The sequence below is a fragment of the Ictalurus furcatus genome, chromosome 22, assembly GCF_023375685.1.
Source record: "Ictalurus furcatus strain D&B chromosome 22, Billie_1.0, whole genome shotgun sequence".
Taxonomy (NCBI): Eukaryota; Metazoa; Chordata; class Actinopteri; order Siluriformes; family Ictaluridae; genus Ictalurus; species Ictalurus furcatus.
The window spans coordinates 7,662,063-7,683,167 of record NC_071276.1 but is presented as its reverse complement, the minus strand read 5'-3'; the positions used below and the strand labels follow the sequence as shown (position 1 = coordinate 7,683,167).

The window sequence follows — 21,105 nt, the reverse complement described above, 5'->3', positions numbered from 1 at the left end:
TTCTTTTGTAAGTGTAGGGTGTGATCAACAAATCTTTGTTATAAACAAACAGAAGTGAAAGGACATTTTTACATTTACTGAATCTCATTTATACGACTCTGCAGCTCAGGGTTATGGGTCGTGCTCAAGGATGGTGGTGCTGGGATTAGAACGCACGGCCTTCCCATCAGCAGTCTCGTGCCTTAACCACGAGCTACAAATTCCCCATCAAATGAGCTTTTTGTTTAAAAAAAAAATAATACATTTAACAGATACATTTCCACCTATACCTGCCTTAATACTTTTTCCCCCATTACTGACAGGAAAAAGGGCAGGCCAGACCTAATATACACACCACTGATTCGTTTGAGTAAGTTTCATATCGTCTCCATGGTTAATAACGTTTTCGACGAGAATGGCACAGAAATGATTGAGCACAAGTAATTACAAACAGCTCTTTTATTGCGACGTAGTTTCCTTTCCAATATAGAAGTTGCATTATTCACTAAAATGAACATGTCCTGCTGCCATGCTCTTTTTTTCCAGTGGTAACATTTTATGCAGAATTACAGTGTAAAAATGTTTTCAGATTTTATTTTGGATGTCAATCTCTGCGGCTGAGGATGGCCCCACATGGACAGCCTGAAGATCATTGAGATTACCGAGTACGGTACCACTTAAAAACCATGAAGATGGCTTTGGACCACAATTCATATGATCACTTTAGGACTGCAATTGCCACGAACAGTTTAACAAAACAGACTTGATGTGAAAACTAATGAATTTCCTGCTTGCACAACTGCACTATTTGTCCATGTAGAACACAGTTAAGGAAGGGATTTAATTATAATCGCAGTATCCGGTGTCGCCCAGACGAGGACGGGTTCCCTTTCGAGTCTGGTTCCTCTCAAGGTTTCTTCCTCATGTCGTCTCAGGGAGTTTTTCCTCACCACCGTCACCTCCGGCTCGCTCGTTAGGGATAAAATAAATATCTAGGGATTCAAATTTATATCCTAAATATGTTTATTTCTATACAAATAAAACTGAATCGAATTAAAACATTTCCACTGTACTTCCGTGTATTTCACGCATCAAGAAAATGATTCACTAAAATCAAACGATTTGTTAATATTTGTCAAATATTCTAAATACTCTAGGTTTACATTTATTTATTGGGTTGATGATTGTATCCAAATTGAGACAGGATATAACAGTACTTAGTTTCCTGCATTGGGAAATATTTCACTAAAATAAAGCTTTTTTTTTCCCCCCCCACATAAAATCCTTTGAATGGAAACCTGCGTACTGGTTACTGGAACAAAACCTGGAACTGTACTTCCAGCCGAGTACGATATCGATCCGGTAGCGTGTACCGTGGCCGAAAAGGTGGGAAACATTCGGCGGTTAAGTGTCGAATCTTACTCATGTTGCTCATGAGGCTTTTGATCAGTTGAGAGAAGAGACTCTGGGTAACACACTGTTAATCGCCTTGCTCAAGGGTCCAACAGCAGCACGACGACACAAAAAAAATTATTCATTAATTAAACCTAAACTAAAACAGTCAAAAGGTTTACTTCTGGTTACTGAGGTTAGGGTTCGGGTTAGATTTAATTAGGGTTAGGGTGAGATTTAAAGCAGGCTTAGTTTTTGGGTTAGCATTAATTAGCTGCATTAATAATTATGTAATTGTGTGTGTGTGTGTGTGTGTGTGTGTGTGTGCGTGCGTGCACACGTGTGTGCGTGCGCACGTGTGTTTTTGTATGACATGCATCAAAAAACAAACAAACCCTGACTGTGCTGTAACACCAGTTCTTTATCTGTATGTGTCTGGGTTGTTGTCATGGTCAGTGTGGGTTAGTTCAGTAAAACATGACTGTGCACACACTTGTTTTTGTGTGTTTTTTTGTGTGTGTGTGTGTGTGTGTGTGTGTGTGTGTGTGTGTGTGCATCATGTTCATAATATGACACACTGATGCTAGCAGTTCATGTTCTTATGTTCTGTGCCAGATTACTGCTCTGGCTTTTACCTTGTTACAATGTGCAAGCAGTACATCCAGACTGTAGAGAGATGACGTCTGACTGTCTCATTCTCACAGTCATGTACGCTCTCTGCACACACACACACACACACACACACACACTCTTGTTCTTTTCTCCCCTCCTCCCCATTCCGACTCTTCTCTATTTCTAGTCTTTGCCTGCCCTCTAAAGGCCAAGAGGCTGCTTACTGGTTTTGTGTGTGTGTGTGTGTGTGTGTGTGTGTGTGTGTGTGTGTGTGTGTGTGTGTGTGTGTGTTTGCATGCAAGTTCCTCAAGTGGCAAAAGCACAAACACTGGGCAGGAATTCTTCTGCTCCTGTTCCACTCTGTATGTGTGTATGAGAAAGTGCCCGGCATACGGAGCGTAATTACAGACATTCACATCTAATCCTCCAGGTGTTTTATTTATCTGCCAAGCACAGTTTTTGCCACAGTAAGCCAATACCTGGGCTCACTTCAATCACTCTCCGTGATGCATGAGCCAATATCTTACTAAATCCAGGCCAATCATGTGTATGTGTGTGCATGCGTGCACTGACAGATGTGGATTTCATGGGCTGTTGTGAAGAATAGGCAACGGCTCATACCATTGTCCTGGGGGAGGGAGGCCTGCACGTAGCTTGCATTTATCAGCGAATGCTTTGTGTGCTTGTTTGGGAAGGTGCACGCGCCTCAGCTTTTGTCACATTCCGGGTTTCGGCCTGTCAGATGCTTTGACATGGCGGCGGTAGGGAGCATCTCTCTCTCTCTCTCTCTGAGCCGATCGGTTTGATACGGGACACCATGGGAAAGTAAACAGAAGCGAGTGTCGTGTCATCGAGACGAGCGAATATGAAAAGCTCGTATGCTTTTTTCTTTCTCGTATTCAGGCATGCTGGAAGTTCCAAGGATGTAGACTGTAATTACTTTCCTAAATGCTCAATGTCAGTTCATTTTTATCTCCCACTTTAAATAAGGCTTCAGCGCAGAGCTCATACATTACAGCTACTTGTGCGTTAGGGTCTGTCTGATTGTTTTTGCAAGAATATGGATCCATTTTTCCTTCATTTCTGTTTGGCTGGAAACAGTGCTTATAAGGAAAAGATGGGTATTATTTTCTTTTTGTTGTTGTTGTTGTTAAACTTTTCATTTGGAAAATGGATTATAATACTTTATTCATGAAGAGATCCTACAAAAAGATTTGACAGACAAATCCACCATTGTAAAGAAATGTGCCGAGTCGGATCGAACCGTCGGATCCAGCGTTCTGAAGGAGCGGTGGAAGTCTGGGATTTTATTTTATTTATTTATTCATTTGTTTATTTATTTTATTTGTCACTTCCGCCTGCTCCTGCAAGAATTCTGACCAATCCTGCCCACTACTTTTGTTTGTACCTGCCCATGATGTTTTCTAGTAAACTCCATTGGTTCTCATTTACAATCTAATTTATAAACACATGACCTGACCAGGGAAAAGTACGTTATAGAAGGTTGTAAATGCACCACTCGAGTCTTGTTCAGCATGAGACTGTTTTAAAAAAAAAAAAAAAAAAAAAAAAAGCCTACTTCTACAATTTTTTGGGTTTCATAGGATCCAATTCATAAGGTACATCTACTCAGAAGTGGACTAAGTCTCTTAAAGCTGCATCATTTAATGGTTGTGAACATACAGTAGTTTTGTGGTAAGGTGTTTTTTTGTTTTTGTTTTTTAACCCTTACAGTTTATTTACACAGCTTGTTACTGAGCCTATTGCCAGAGCCAGTCAACGCTAATGCAGTAGTTAATGTACTATGAAAACTTTTTTTCTAGTTTATAATACGAGAAGAAAAAAAAAAAGAGCAGACAGAGCAGCTGGTGCATCATTTTCATTAGCTAATCTCCAGCAGCTCCTCTTCTAGTGGCCTTAACTTAGTAGCAAGTGTTAATTTATTGTTCTGCTGCTACGAAAAGCTGTCTCTCTTGGCTAACACGTGCAAGGTCTTGCAGGAAACAGTAATATCGAAAGATTTTTCTCAGATGCCACCATTTTCTCTTATTAAAATCCCAGCAAACGTGGCAGCAGGTTGTTTGGATCACTTCGCTGGTGTGAAAAGTGTGACCCTGATTTGTGTTTAGAAAGCCGGTGCTTTTCTGTTTACCTCAAGCAGAAATGCTCAGAAATGTTCCAGATGACAGACTTACACATTAAACCCTTTAAATGAGGCCTCTGCTGCTGATTAGATGAATTGCAGTCGCGATGAAAACACTACGTATGGCCGTTTAACCACGTTTTTGCATCTTTGCATGCTTTGCATCTGGGGCTATGATCTACCCTTCCAAAGAAGCAATAAACATACTCTCCACAAAACAGAAAGATGCAAACTACATGCTCTTCTTCAGTCAACCTAAACCGACTTGCTTTGAAAGTAATTCAGATGAATTGCAAATTGACTTCGAGTCCATTGGTCCTGTAAAACTCTGCCGAGTGTAAAAAAATAAAATAAAATAAAATTGGGGTATTCCCCTTCCACTCTGCCAGGGAAACCTGCCTCTTTAAATAAATGTAAAGATCACAAGGTGCGACACATTCGCACTGACGAATACAGTCCTGCATTCATATCATCACGCCTGAGGAGGAATCTTCGAAGACGATCGCTGTCCATTTATCCTGGTATTCACTTCACCAATGCACTACAGAAACGTACACCATTGCAGTCGACCATTTAAACAAAACACTTCTTCCCAGTCTAACGACAGGTGGCTCTAAATCCTTACACTATTTTACTGGATGCATTTCGTGCACGGTTGCACTGATTAAGAGAATTTAAGAATAGTAAATGGGGGGGGAGGGAATCGTCCAAGAGTCAATTCATCTAAGAGACAACTCCTTCGTGAACTAGTATCAGCAAACTATAGTGTGTATATAGTATATTAGTAGTTGATTATAGAATTTATTATTATTTTTTAAATACTATAACGTGTGTAACGTGTGTTCGCATTCTGTTCTCGTTCTCAGGATGCCAGCTACTCTGGAGTTTGAAGTTTTGGGACAAAAAATTGAAAGCATATAACTGTCTGAATCAATAATTGGACTAGTTTCAAATGCAAAACCAAATCCTGCGACTTTTATTTACATATCTATATATATATATATATATCTATATATATATATATGCTGTCGTTCTGACTTACACCTTACTCCTTGATGATCGTGTTCTGAGCTATTCTTGTATAAATGCAATTTTTAGCAACCCGGTTTACATCTAATTCTTACTGCTAAGACAATCTTCTTTCAACCATTTATACCCAACCCCCCCCCCCCCCTTTTTTTTTCAAAATGTTTCTTCAAGACATCAAGAAACTCTGTTTTGATGTAACTCTTCGCACTAGAAAGGTAACATTTTGGCCTTATTCTTCTCCTTCCGTGTTTTTCCGTCTTTCTCTGCACAGCTTTACTAATTGCTCAGACACTCTGAATTGAATGGTGTATGGAGATGACCTGTCAGCGTGCACGTCACCAGGGAGCTCGAACACAAACATCTACCATTACGCCTGCACTTTTAAAGTAATCAATTGCCGAGGAGAAATAATAGAGATGTTCGTTTACCAGGTCGTTGGATCCTCACCTGGCGCAGTCATTTGTGACTGAAAACCTGGTCTTTTTCTCGCGTGCACAAAAAACCCCCCCCATCATATTGGATTTTGACAGCGGCAATTCTTTGAAACGTCAACATTTTCACTCGCAGGATTGCCGTAGTGCTGCTGCCAAGTTCACAAATGGGTTTAGGAGTCAAGTGCCATCAAGTACAGTTTTCTTTAGAAATACAGTGACTGAAAGCAGAGAAAGAGGCTACACTTGATGTGGTCTGATCAAGCCCTACTTTGTGCTCCCATGTCTGTCTGAAAGAGAAAGCTAATTAATAGTAGCTCAATAGGCAGATATACACAGCAAGCAAGAACACATGAGATTAAATATATATTTTTCATTTTCTTAAAGACGTACTGATTAAAGGCTTGATATTTGCTTCCAAGACTAATGTAATTTTTAAAAAAAACAAAAAAAAAAAAATCGAGATCACTTTATTTAAAACGTAAAAAGTAGTTTCTTTTACTTCAATTGAAATTGTTTCCGCTAACAAGTAGTCGGGAGCTTGGCTTGTTTAGAAGGTTTAAGAAAAGTCTCCTAGGTGAATCCGGATGAAAAGCACGTTTTTTCTTTATTTATTGATTTAGAAAATGATACAAATGTAGCTATGAACACCCATGTCCAAACTTCTCATTTGTAGTTTAGTTAAAAAAAAACAAAAAAAAAAACAGAACTATTCATCATCGACTCGGACTATTTGCACTGGACCCTTTGTGCAACAGCAAAAAAAAAAATCGAACATACTGTAGCGTTAACGTGAACTGGAATGATGAACCTGAATGAATGAGTCATCTTCGGAATCATGTTGTGTATGAGAACACACAAGGATCAGCAATATCTTGCACTTAATAAAAAGCTTATCAGGGCACTATTAGTGGTGCTCTGAAAGGCTGTGCGTTGGTGTTCGTTTTATACGAAGTGACAGATATGCAGTGTGTGAAACGACACTGTAGCAAACTGCTCGATTAGGTCAATGTCAGTGTGTGGCTTGATCGGACTAGCCATCGTTTCGTTGTCACAACTAGTTTGCCATGGAGTGTGAAGCAGTAGCCTAGAGGAACAAGTGGCAGGCAGATCGTTTTGTATGTGTGCGTGTGTGAGAGTGTGAGAGAGAGAATGTGTCCACACAGTGTCCCCTGGCTGAACCCTTATGTTCTCCCTTATGAACTTATAAACCATTAAAAACATTTCATATTCAACTTCCAGTGTAATAGACATGGTGTCATAATGAATCAACCCTCGTGCTACTGGGGCTGCAGAACCTGGACAAAGTGTACAGGAATTCCCAGGTAGCATCAGTGCTGACCTGCAGGGTCATTTCCAGTTTATTGGTCCAGTGTCCATCAAAAGGCAACCACTGGGCAGATGTTTGAGAGGTGGACAGATCTTAGCACTGCAGTAGCACTGATGTGTTGTGCCGATGTGTGGGTATCATGTGGAGGTCAGGCACTGTAGCATTGGTAGAGTATAGTATAGCATGTTGAGTTGTTTTCAGTGCCACATAACTGAATATCCTTCTTGCCAGGGTAACAAGAGTACCACATATTGGTAGAACACAAAATATTGTAGACCACTGATTGGTCGAACACCGACAGTCTCCATTTTGGGAGGAGAAAAAAACATGAACTCCCTCCCATATCACATATTACTGTACTACACACTATGTCAAAAAGTATTATTATTATTATTATAGTTGCTTACTATTCGGGACAAAAGTAGTTCTGGGTTTGACTTAGTAATCATGCTGTGTCCGATCACTGCTTTTACAAACAATAGCTTAACTTGTCCTTGCTCATTTCCTGTTCTTATCCTCTTCCTCTCTTTCTGTCCAGTGATAGGTCGATATTTTTGGTAAGTGGAATGTCTCTTAATCCAGAAATGACATTGGTTTGTTTAAAAACCCCAACGACACGTCAGTGACATTGCTGTGCTAAGAATGGGCAATCAACCAAATAATATCTACCCAGCTGTGCTCCTGTGATGGTCCCTTTCCTTTAGATGTAGCCAATAACGTGGCTGTAGGTACCAGATGGATGTACTTTTTTTTCTTTTTTAAAATGGCAGAATGGCATTGTGTTATTACAGTCACTATCTAGGTTAAAATATTTGCCATCACCACTGTTAAAGCATTACTGCACGCGTGTCCTTTCCGTTAAACCTTTTCTTTATGTTCTGTAGGGTCTGTGCTGTTGCAGTTGCGTGATTGTTCTGATCACACTCCTTTGGACCTGGTCTCCTGTCCGGCGCTGCGTGAGGAGTTCATTCGCTGTGCTGAAGAAGGGGACACAAGTCTGACGGTCCAGCAGTCTGAGGTGAGAGACATGGCCTTTGTGGAGACCTGCTCGTTTCTCCTCAGCTGCCTCCTCCTCACCTATTTAGCGGAGCAGCACATCCCCTCGTATGAAACTGCAGAGCCAGTGCTAGAGCTTAGTCCCTCTACAGCACAGACACTGCTTAGCCTGAACCCAGAGACACTAAGCTCACACTGGAAAGACTCTAGAGCAGGGGTCCTGGCCCATGACCTGAGGACTCTGATGAGTATGGAACAGTACGTGCTGCAGCTGAATCCTGCGTTAACACACTGCCACGGGACACACACCAGTTTGCTCATCCAGCTGCTGAAAGACCTGCAGGCTGAGGGGAATGCTCTGCTCGCCGGCAAGCCTGAACCTTAACTAGCACCCAGCGTTTCCACACTTGCAAAGAGCTAGTTCTCATTCATTCGTTGACGGGACCGAGGGAAATATCCAGTCTTTTTTTCACTATTGTAGATAAAATAGTGTAAATAATATTCTTCTTCTTCTTATTATTATTATTGGTAATGGTAATATTCCATTGTTTTATACTTAAGCTAGTCTGTTTAAACTAATCTCTAGTTTCTTCTCTGACCTTAAATGTTTCATCAAATACTTTTTTTAAAAATACAAAATAATAATAATGATACTTTTTTCACTTTTGCCACATGGGAAATGAATAGTGATGCACTTAAGCAACCATAAGAAGTTCATCTCTGTGTGTAAAGTGTACAAATTAGTAAGAGACAGCCGGCTGCAATAAACATGGAGAAGCCACTAGAGGATGTGATCACCTGCTTATTCTCCGAGCAAATCTTTAACTTTAACGAACAGGGATTAGAATAAACACCAGTATAAACCGATGAAGTTCATATCCCAGACGTCCAAATGTCCTGCAGCAATAAACAAAGTAGTTGGGGACAACGACTACATATTAGTCACTTGATATGTACTCTTTATTTATATGTATATAATTATATCTGCATCATAATTTATTCGCTACATCATTATTCGCTACTTGGAACCGTCTGCTGTCTGTGAACACCAGATGACCGTCAGGGACGATGACCTGGACCCCTTCCTGCCAAGACCTTCCAAGAAGTAATGGAGTGAAATTTGACATATTACTTGCAATAAATCCTGCTGTGATGCAGCTATCTCTTTCCTATAACCTTGCCTAGTTCTTGCTGGGTTCGTGCTGATCCCAAATGACAAGGAACGCTAGTGCTTTCTCTGTTTTCATAGAACCGTATTTACATGTGTAACTAGCTTTCTGCAGTGTTTCACCCCTGCTTTCAGGGGCATTTGAGAATTGCTTGGATAACCGACGTCATGAGGAATCAAAACACGTTAGGACTAACTGGAAAGGTGTTCCAAGATGGCCACCATACACACTGCTGAGGTTGTAGAACTTGAAGGTGGTGTATAGCAATACCCAGATAGCAGCAACGCTGACTTCTTGGTACTCCAGTTTGCCTCTAAGTGATCCCCTATGCCATATGTGTCCATTGCCCAGTGGGCCAGTCTGTATTTAGATAAAGGAACCCCTGTGTCTTTCGTTTGTGGCTGATGAATAGTCAATCTGAGGTGTACCCTTAAAGGGATCAACTTCTGGAGCGGCCGTACGCACCCGTTTCCAGCAGTAAAACGGCCAATGTACTGCGAGTGCGTGACACATCTCAAGTTCTCACTAGAATGTCAGCACATGTGTATTCAGCATCGGGCAGCACATACCCAGGCGTAATGTTTCATCTGGGGAGACCACCGGCAGTGGGCATGTGGCCCAGGCCAACCTGCACGTCATGCCAGGGCGCTTGGACGTGGTTGAGCTGTCTGTCCAAATCCTTCTTTAAAGCTCAATAAAATCATTGCACTGAAGCACGGTGAATTAAGCCATGTGTAAAATGTATAAAAATGCACTCGCCAAGACAGGAGACATCGTCGAAGGTTTCCGCGTACATGTGCACGTGCACAAGACGGTGTCCGGGTTATTCGAGGGGTGAAACAGAATTGTTTCGTCACACCACAAAGTTATTTGTAGTTGTAACTTGATCTCTCGTTCTTGATTCTTTCTTAATTAACGCCACGAGTTTGTACGCTGGTTTAAGAAGAGTACAATATGAACGTAGTACATGATTCGGTGTATTGTCTAGTCTAGTCTCTGCACCCCAGAGGACGGGTCTTATCCCACTCGTATGAAGCCGAACAGAGATCGATCAGGCTCATCTGTGTTCAGACCCTTTCACTCTATCGATCCCATTACAGCCCGTTGGGTCAAAACCAAAAATTTTTTTAAATAAATCCCGTCCAAATCTCCACGAAGAATGGCTCACTTCATGACGCTGGCTTTTTCAACGGTGTTGCGTCTTCCAGCGGTGAAGAGAGATTGGTACGGCAGGGCGGAACATGGCAGGATTAGAGCTGAACCCTTAGACGTGCAAAGATAGCCTGCACCTGACAGCGCTAGAGCGATGGTGGGTCTCATTAATAACAAACCCTAGTGTTCTTGCCCTCTTTTCTCTTGTAGCGGTAATTATTAGCGTCTGGCTGTGCTGTTATTTGTAGCGAGGTGCAGCGTGCGATGTTCCGTGCTCATATTGAATAACAGCAGGGATCAGACAGCGGAGGGACGGCCAGACTAATAAATGATTAGGGTAGGGGAGCACGGTGGCTCAGAGCACAGGGGAGGCCCCTCTGGCCCCTTCGCATGAAACGAGCAGCCCCTCGATCACTCAGTGAGCGGGTGATATGTACATGTTTGCATCAAAGCCTGATTTCTTTGGTAGGAAGCAGAGGCCCAGCTGGAGTCGAGCGCACACACTGCAACTCTGGCAGCGCGGCAGGACGATTAATGGTGGCTGAGGGAATCAGAGATGACCGATTAGACACACATTTTTTGCGCTGAGAAACGCCTTGTACACACCTGTGTTTTATTCTACTGCAGAGACCCACCACAAAGAATCCGAGAAACTCATTCCTCTACAACTGTAGCCTTGTACACCATGTGACCTGTTGAGCTTTGGACCTGGAATTAACTCCGAGTGTCTTTCCTGTCAAGGCACTTTGAAACATTTCACAAGTCCCTCCCCCAATCCCCCCCCCCTCCCTTACCTTCCCCCATCGATGACGACACAAAAGCGAGAGATGATAAAAATATTTAATAATCTTCTTATCTCTTTCTTAAAATTAATAGACATTCATCTTAGGCATTTACTGAAATATTTTAGTAGTGCTCTCCCGTTCCGTCTCTACCTTCATTAATTCCCACCTCGTCCGACCGCTGGGAGCTTAGTGATGATGGAACAGGCGCGAATATCTTTAAATATCTTGAAGGGAAAAGACACGTTTAGAGCTATACATCATAAACATCTTACCATTTACAAGCATATTATATATATGTACATGAAATTAAAAAGAAAACTTTAATAAACAGATTTAAAAATCAGTGCAAATAAAAGTGCTATAACCTTTTTCTTTTCTTTTTTTTTTTTTTCCCCTTTTTGCCTTTTATGGAAATGGTACATTCTACATTGATGATGTTTAAAAAGTTCCACTTTGGTTTGCTCGCAAACGTAGTATATATATATATGCGTTTTGAAAACGGAAAACAATTTTTGGATGGGAGATGAACAAGCCACACGATACGTTTACTAAACCATTAAAAGGACGTTAAACAGCACATACACATTAGGAAGAAAAAAAAAAACAAACCGAAAAAAAAAACCACGTCCTTTTCAGCAGTTTCCAAACATTTCTTCAAGAGTGGTCCTTATTTTTTATTTTTTAATGGAGATCACTTTGGTACCATCAGTGTCTTGGTCAATGGGGAGTGTGTTGTCTTTGTAAGGAAATGCTTTGAAACAAATCAATGGGCTTTCCATATGACAGATGTGCTTATAGAAAAGCAGCCATAAGGGAGTGTTTTGTGTGTGTGTGTGTGTGTGTGTGTGTGTGTGTGTGTGTTTTTTTAAACTCCTCATGGATGGACCGAAGCCAAATAGAAGCCTCCTCTGATGGTGCTGTGATCTTTCAACACTTGCTCAGCAGAGATCCCTCAGGAGGTTCCCTACAGGCCGAGCCGTGACCTCTCGCTCAACCGAATGGATGAAGGAGAGGAAAAAGCACGGCGTGCCAAATTCAGAAAGGGATGATGGGAAAAGGTTCCGAAAAAAAAAGGGCATGCTACGCCCTCTTGGTCCTCTTCTCTCCACAGCAACGATGGTAAACTCCTGCCCTGCGCCGCACCCCTGCCAAGTCCCTGAAGCAGCTTGTCACACACTATTGACATTTTCAAGAAAGCTATTCCCTACAATGAAGACACCCACAAAGCTGCCATCTAAGTTTGGCTGCCTGTCATCGGTTTTGGAAACCGAATCTACAGTAAACAGTGGAATAGAGATGCCTTTGTAACTTGATTAGAACGCCACTCACCCGCTACACACCCTCCATTCATTCTGCCCACCCACACCGACATCCATATTAGCAGGGTGGCACCTCATGGTGACCCGGGCACACTGCAGCGTGCCTCGAAAGATTTAACGCGGGCTAGTGTTCAGTAACCAAAATGGATTTTGTCACCAAAACTAATATGCCTCCTGTAAACATGCCAATCATTTTTTTTTTTTTTTTTTTTTAAACCACAAATAAACCAAGCATGCATCATTCATCCCCTTAAAATAACCTGATTACCTAAAACAAATATCCCAGTTGAATAAATAATGACTCTTGAGCCAGGCAGTTGTCCAAACACACACACACAAAAAAAAAAAAACATTTTAGTTACTGCTATAAATCGAACTGTAAAGAGGCTTAGCTGACAACCCTAATAACTGCTCTGGAGGACGTCGGGTTTCAGCGCACAACCTTACCACATTGTGGAAATTACAGGGTGCAAACTGCAACCTAACCATCATATTTCCCCTCCAAGATAGAGACGTGATGTGCCACTGCGGCTGGCGGTATTATCAGCTGATCCTGCTATTTGTGGCTGAAGCCATTCCCTGTCTCTGGTCTCCCTCTGCTGTGCTGGAAGGACACCTTGGCTTTTAGAGCCATCTGCCTGATGCCAGCCAGTGACAAATAGCTCCTGCCGTACGACTCTAAAAGGGGTCAAGAGTTTTTCACGCTCTCCTCTGCACTAAAAGTAAACAAGTATGGCGGAAACCCTCATGGCAATAATTAAAAGTGCTCCTCTGTTTTCACATTCACCATTTGTGCTCCTCTGTCAAGAAACAGAGTCTTAGAGAGAGAGCGAGAAAGAGAAAGAGAGGAAAGAAAGAAAGGGGAGGAAGAAGACCTAGCCGGTCCAAATCAGTGCAGGTCCTTGGCATGCTAAGTCTGAGTCCATGGGATAAGGAAGAGAGCTATCCTGGGTTATTTTTCTTTCTCTTGTTTGGGCTGTGACTTGGATCCACTTTCAGCTCTCGGTACTGCACCTGTTAAAACACACACACACACACACACACACACACACGGAATCAGGTGGGCAGTGTTTAGAATGCATTGATATTGGGGCTGTGTGGGTGAGAAGCTTCTGAAAAGCAAACAGCACTGAGGTCAGGGTGATGGGAAACAGCATCCTTCCACTAGCTTTCCTCTCGTACCCAAAATGTCCTCCTATGCATGCATTGTTACTAGCAGTGGTATTTCATATTTGTGTGTTTCTTAGCCATTAAATCTTCAAAATGTTTTTACACGGTAATCACATCACCAGAGATGGTGCAAACCGCACCGGAGTTATTATACAAGCTCTGAATCAAAGACGTCGGGGAGAGGGAACGTTCAAGATTTCCTCACCGGCTTACGTTTACCGTGGTGGAAAAGTTCAGTTCGTTCTCCTCTGTTTGCCTGCAGGGCTGGCGACACCGAATCGGCCTTAATCCACGCATTTTACGCTCAAATCCCCTTTAATCAACAGACACGGGAAAGATAGGTTACTTCATTAGGCACGGATCGTCTGCAGACGGATGGGGAAAACTCACATTCTGTCTTGTGTTGAGAAAGCGGAATGGTTTCAGGGGCCGGGGGGACGTTTGACTTAACCTGGCTGTGGCGGGAGGCTGGGGACTGACGATCAACAGTGGCTAGACCTCTCCCGTCAGCCAGACCTGCCTGGGCCTGATTTTCCAGAGCGTGAGGTGGGAATACACCCTGGATGGGATACCAGTTCATTGCAGAGCACCAGTCACATACCAGGTCACACACTTACTCACACCTATAGTAGGAGCACATTAGCACGACCCATTCACCTGCATGTTTTTGGGAGGTGGGAGAAAACCAGAGAACCTGGAGGAAACCAACACGGACATGGCGAGAGCATGCCAAACAACACACGGAGAGTCAGAGAGTCACCCAAGCTCCGGATCAAACTGAGGACCCTTTAGGGAGTTTAGAGATGGCAGTGCTAACCTCTGTGCCACCCCTGCGGCAATACAGTCAAATTTATGCCAAGACTTTTTTTTGGTATTTGGTATCGCATAACCACAAATTCTTGTGGTTGAGTACTCAGTCTAAAATGACAAATTAGGAGCTGAATTTATAAATACCTCCATCCATCCATCTTCCGTACCTCGTACAATACCCAGGGTCGTGGTGGAGCCTGTCCCAGGGAACTTGGGGCACAACGTGGGGGACACCCTGGACAGGGTGCTGACCCATCGCAGAGCACAACCGTATGCACAATCACACATTACGGACAATTTTGGAAATGCCAATCAGCCTACAACGCATGTCTTTTGTGGGAGGAAACCAGAGTACCCGATGGAAACCCCCGGAAGCACAGGGAGAACATGCAAGCTCAGTGCAAACATTGCAGAGATGGGATCCAAACTCAAAGGTAACACTAAGCCACCGTGCTGTTTCATGCGAATCTTTATTATCTGCCATTAGACTTTCATTCTTTTTAAACAAACAGGTTTTTCATTCTTTCTCCAGTGTAGTCCACATTCTCGTCTCTGATAAACACACCTACACTACAGCTGCCGTAGACGGAGATCGGCTGGGAAAACGCTGGTGTGTTTGAGACAAACGAGTGACTTGGAGTAAGAAGAAGAAAATCCGGAGCCATCAAAAGAACTGCAATCTGGTGGTGAAAGCAGACTGACGTCAGTGTACTTTGGCCAACGTTGAGCAGGCAATTATAGTGCTAGTCTTCACGTCGCAGTCACGCGAAAGCATCAGCCATGCTGCTGGCCCACGAAGCGTTTGACGTCATTACTGGTGTCTCCCAGAGAGCTATACGGTCCGTCTTATCTACTGCTCACTCGGTACGATCGTGAATCACCGGTGCTGAGAGACAACGATCTATCTGCGGACAATCTCAGTTAGAGATGGAGAACCCGTCTATCCTCCATCCATCTCACAGAATGAACAAGCCTCCACAACATCGCCGGCTGACATCTGAGGAGGCGGTTACCGTGCACACGATAAAAGGCTTCATATGAGCATTTTTATCGAAGCATACAGGGAATATGAACGAAGCAATCGGAATGACCTAATTGTTTAAAAATACCTGGGCCCTAACGTCTGACCCAGTTCTGAGTAGAATAAACTAGAGATCATGATGACCAGAATAGGGCAAGGACAGACTTGTGTGCCCTTTCCAAAGAGCTGAAGGAAAAGCTTACAGGATCATTATATTTGGATCTCACTTGCGGTATCTGGAACCTTCCTGAACTAAGTAAACAAAAGTTTGCGTGTCTAGGTGACAGGATACAGATCAATGTTCGTGAACCTAATGGAAGAAAAGAAGTGGGTGATAAAAAACAAACAATAAAAGTGCTATCAAAAGAGTCCTTCAGAAAAAGCGACTGCCACGGAGATGCTCTGCACGTTACAGGTTCCATTACAGTTAACGGGTGACAGCTCTGCCATCTTAATTGGAGCAACATGCATTCGCCCTTTTAATGATGGAGAGCTGTCCCGCCGAATAGAACCTGCTCTCCGAGAGAAGAGCGGAGACGAGACGAATAGACACGGGAGGCAAAGACGTTTCTGAAGAAGAGTCGAATCACTATGGTGAGATAGCAATTTGGAGAAAGTGGCTGGCACAAAGCAAGCATCCATGGGAGAAGACCTTTGAGCCGCTCAAAGGCTGCTCCACCCTCTCTCCTCACCCTCGTGCTGACAGCAGCAGGCTTTGAAGTGCGTGCGTACAGAGGTGGCGCCATGTACGCGAGCGCTTCGTTTAGCGGCGGCTCAGGCACTGTCCCGGGACACGACGATGCCGAACGTGCTGTCGCCTCGCCTCGCCTCGCCCTGCCTCTGAGCAGGGATCGGGATTTGAAGCCACAGAGGCGGCAGGCAAATATAAAGAAGTAAATGAAAGGAGAACATTTTAATGATACTATGCTATGCTCTTTATACAGAAGAGAAGATACACGGGGAAAATCTTCCCTGCTTCATCTCCAGTGACACCTAACCTAGCATTAAGGCTATTAAACACTCTCCTAAAAATAAATAAATAAATAAATAAATAAATAAATAAATAAAAAACCAGGCACAGACACCCACAGATGAGAGAGATCTGCTCGCATGTGTATTGTCAAGAGAAAGCGACACGTGACGTGCGAGCCCGGAGAAAACTTTCGTTTGCTGTAGTTCTGGGATGTGCACTAATTGCTAGATCCTTGTACTGCTGATATACACAGATGAGAGTGCCAAGACCTCTAAAATAGTCTGGAACTTTTCCCCAAATAGTGCTAGTCCCTTTTTTTTTTTTTCCTTTTCTTCCCTACAAAACCCGATATGCCTTATTCAGGTGATGAATCGGCTTCGGGCGAAAACACTCTGTATGTCTTTTCATTTGCATACGCCATAATGGTATTCTCGCGTGCTAATTGCTAGCGTCCCACTTTACATTCCGTGTCTTCGCTGGCTAATGGGATCATAAAACATTCTAGTGACAGGACATAGTCTCTAATACTAGGTTGCACATACTTAAGTCAGCAACAAGAGCTGGCCTCATTTAAGGGACATAAAAGATTCTCTTGGATCAGAGAGCTAGCTTACTCAGGCATGAAATCAAACCCATTCGACCGAGGGCAATATGTACAAGGTAAAGCTTGTCTCTAAGCATATTGAATCAGAAGAAAACGCATAACATTTTTTAAAAAAAGGTGTATTTAACAGGTAGCTACGGCACAGCAGGTAGCGCATATAAGACTCCAGGAGTGTAAGAAAAAGACCCTGCAGCTCAGCATAGGCCGGCTTTACATTAAGGCTGAAATGCATTTATATCCCTGGAGCTTTTGTGAAAGTACTCTTGGAAGCACGCTCGCTCACTAGAACTGCTATCGCCATAGAGTTTAAACCACAGATTTTTCTTCAGGGGATGAAATACGCACACCCAAACACACTGAGGTTATTCTGTATTCCTACAAAAACACCACGTCCTGATGGAGTGCATTACGGTGCCCTTTATATAAAGAGTCATTAGTAGCTCATGAGTTCGGCTTGTTCTGAGGCTCCTCCAAATGATCTGTAAAGAGCCGGGTGTCTGCAGGGCTGTCACTGTCAGGGGACAGCGCGGGAGGTTTGGGTCACAATGGGGCCTCGAAAATGGTGCTTCATTTGTCATCTGCACGAAACACTCGAGCCTGCTCCTGCCCGCAGGACACACCCTGATTCTGGGATGCTTAATTTAAGTCATTGATGTCCCTTAGCAGCGCAGAGTGCTGTCCCCCTTGGGCGCATGTAACCCAGAAAACAGAGGTGAGGTGAGGAGACCTGTGCAAGCAGCTCGGAGAGATGCAGAGCGGAACGTTCCTGAAACGTGCCGCTTCACATTATGTACCTTCTCGGCGCAACATGATGCATGGCGCGTTGCTTTGTTTTTTTGTTTTTTTTTTTTAACGCACTAGCCTGAAGTCAATGTGCAACAACCTGGCACAGATTACCCCTGTGGTTAAGTCCTCCGAAGTTCGTGCTGACCCTGCCTCATTAGCCAGCGCCTCCTCCGGGCCTTCCTACCTGCCGGAACCTTCTGGGCTCCAGGTGTTGTGGTTAGCTGAACCTAAGGAGCTCATCCAGAGCTCGTTTGGGCCGGGCCACGGAAAAGCCATGCGGGGGTGAGAGATTATGACCCTGTAAAGATCAAAGGCAGCCTGCCACCCAGGGTCCATCAAAGGCAAGCGATTTGGTCCTGGATCAGAGCCGCACGACGCCCCAACAGTCAGCACCACGGGGCTTAGGAACACTGAGGAAGCCAGATAACAAGCAGGTCCTGCGTTTACAAGCACAGGCTTTAATTGAAGTTAAACAGCGGCACCTTCCCGTACACAATACGAGTGTTTATATGAAGCAGGCTGCATGACGCTGATCACACGCTTAATATAGAGGCAGAGTGGGAGAGGATTACTTTACTTTACTCTAATGGCTTACAATAACAAAGCATGGCGAGTTACTACGCAGCAAGAAGTCCATAAATCTGTGTATGGCAGCTGGTGCAGATTTCACTGATTTATATTAGATTTGAATGGCACAGACACGCAGATCACATAGCCCATTAAGCCTAATTCACAATGCATTATAGAATTACATTTAATCAATTGGCATGAAGTTTAACGGGCAGAAAGTGACACAGTGTAAAGTTTAAGTGGCGTTTAACCCTGACATACCGCGGTTAATGCTGGCGATATTAGTACTAATATGAGTGAATTTATTATAAACACAATTTATTTCCATAACAATGTTGTTGGGGGGTTTTTTCAATTAAATAATATATCTAAGTTCCTGAAAAGGCTTTTGCAATACTTGCAATAGAAACGACTAGAGATGGTACCAATCAGATCTATGATAATAGCGTAAAATCATGGATCGGATATCGTGGGACAAAAAGAACGAACTTGATCCGATCCTGTAAGAAATGGAAAAGACTGGAATTGGGTTTGGAAAAGTTTCCTTGTTTGGAAGTGGAAATGTTTACATGAAAGGAGACTCGATGGTATTTTTTTTTTTTTTTTTTTTGCTAGGACTGATTTTTATTATATTTAAACTTGCAACGTAAGTGATTTTTGTTTAAAAGCTGCAGTTTTGTGTAAGTCTGGTTTTTGCCATGTATTTTTTCCTAGATTTTTTTTTTTAAGTGCTTCAACTGAAAAGAAAAGAATTTTAAGCTTCGTGTTTTTAAAGAAAAAAAAGATATCAATGGGTTTTGCAAATCTGCTGCTACTCAAGGTTTCAGTATCAGGTGTTGGACAAGAAAAAGTGATATCGTGCCATGAAAGTCAACGGGACACAGTCCATTAAACTGTCCAAAAACTGATAACTGAGTAGTCAGTTTGTGCTAACATTTGTAAATAAGAGCAACAATTAAACGTATAGCAAAACTATTCAAATAAATAAATACATAAATAAATTACTAAGGGTTAACTGCATAGGAAGTCTACACCTCAAACTTTCTCTGTGTGTCCAAAAGTGAGTCCTACTTCCTCTTACAAACAAACTGCAAACTGTATTAGGGATATTAATTGGCCACAGGAGAACACGATGGATAACAACTTACTGCAGTGTACTGCCTATTCTCCAGTGTGCAACAAAACTCCCAAAATAGTGCACTATGTACTGAACAGGGTGTTGCTTAAGATATGTTTACATGGACACTGATAATCTGAATAGACCCTTACATGTACAGTTGTCTGATTACTCAAATGGTCACGTAAACAGTACACTACGGTAAACTAAACTGGACTGCTACAGGTTATTCAGTGCATTTATACAATTCATTTCCTAATTTTCACTTCTTTTTTTTTTATATACTTGTACATGTAAAGAGCTTACAATAATATCATCTCTGGATCAAAACAGCGATTGCCCAAAGAAGGCAGCATAATGTGCAATTTGCAACCATAAAAACTCCCAAATAGATATCCATCCATCCATCCATCCATCCATCCATTTTCTGTACCGCGTATCCTACACAGGGTCGCAGGGGAACCTGGAGCCTATCTAAGGGAGCTTGGGGCACGAGACAGGGGACACCCTGGCCAGGGTGCCAATCCATCACAGGGCACAATCGCACACACATTCACACACTACGGACAATTTGGAAACGCCAATCAGCCTACAACGCATGTCTTCGGACAGGGGGAGGAAACCAGAGTACCCAGAGGAAGCCCCCGAAGCACTGGCGGAGCTCCGCACGTACAGGGCAGGCGTGGGATTCGGATCCCCAAACCCAGAGGTGCGAGGCAAATGTGCTAACCACTAAGCCACCCTGCCCCCGTCCCAAATAAATAATAACCAGTGAAGTGACTCAAGAACTGCATCCAATAACCTTCTAGAACAGGAACCTGAAGCAGTGTAGAATTTATCCTTACTGCTTTTCATTTCAGTTAAAAACATTGTTTAACTCCAAGCTACTCGGTTTAAAAAGTACACATGCTACCCACTATCTCCACTAGAGAATTTTGTTAGACTTCTAGATGAGCTCCCTGCAATTTTACTTCAGGAACGACTCACATGTTTTAGGTGGTACAAGCCAAATAACATGCTGTGAAGCTCCAGGAAGAAAAATGCATTTTGATTGTTGACCAAAGCAAAGATAAAAGCAGGTGTTAGAACGAAAGATGGGGGTGCAAAGTGACTGGCCACTCCATTACATCGGTGTGTGCTGTGTAATTATCGAACTGGAGAAAGTGCTTCACTTGGACCTCTCTAAGAAAGATGGATAAATGGACAGATAGTAGGGTAGTTGGAAGAAATGGAAGGTGCACCTACCACTTGCACATCGGAGGGTACTCTGGAGAGGAAGTCCAGCAGCTCGTTGTTGTCAATGTTGTATGGGTCTCGCAGCTTCTTCGTGAATTTATTCACCCCTGAAAGTTGGGCAGACACAGCAGCATTACACCTCAATGAGGGGGGACAAGTGCACTTCAGCAGTGTGTCAAAAGAGGCTGCCTGCTACTCCAGCAACACAGGATCAAAAGGCTCTCTGAAACCCCATTTTCTAAGTAAAGATCGGCTGCCATTATGCCCACAAGAGCACTGCTCTCTGGCCTTTGAGAGCTGCTGCTCAAGTCTGAAATAGTGAACAAAGGAGCACACAGACCATTAGCTATGAGGCTGTGTTTGGTCCTAGCTCTCCTCTTCAACAGCCTCCCTGCTGTTTTGGTGCCAGAAGTGTACAGATGATAGACACAGTTCATCTGCAACTCTACCAGAACCGCAGTTCTTACTTGCAGACGTATGC

At 43.1% G+C, this 21,105-nt stretch overlaps 2 protein-coding genes across 6 annotated transcripts in view; one reads left to right on the top strand and one right to left on the bottom strand.

Moving 5' to 3' along the window:
- Window positions 1-9,242, top strand: part of slf1 (SMC5-SMC6 complex localization factor 1) — a 45,739-nt gene extending 36,497 nt beyond the window's left edge. Inside the window, exon 19 of the mRNA XM_053653993.1 lies at window positions 7,801-9,242. Within this exon, the coding sequence (XP_053509968.1) occupies window positions 7,801-8,297 (497 nt within the window). The 3' untranslated portion in view covers window positions 8,298-9,242. The remainder of the gene's footprint in view (window positions 1-7,800) is intronic.
- The window catches only part of mctp1a (multiple C2 domains, transmembrane 1a), a 171,045-nt gene that overhangs the window by 4,422 nt on the left and 145,518 nt on the right, over window positions 1-21,105 (bottom strand). For 4 of the 5 annotated variants that reach the window (XM_053653998.1, XM_053653994.1, XM_053653995.1 and 1 more), the window contains 2 exons: window positions 20,634-20,731; window positions 12,542-13,351 (listed from right to left, as the gene is read on the bottom strand). In XM_053653998.1, the coding sequence (XP_053509973.1) occupies window positions 13,280-13,351; window positions 20,634-20,731 (170 nt within the window). In that variant the 3' untranslated portion in view covers window positions 12,542-13,279. Of the gene's footprint in view, window positions 1-12,541; window positions 13,352-20,633; window positions 20,732-21,105 lie in introns of those variants that run through there. The other variant, XM_053653996.1, reaches the window with a different exon arrangement.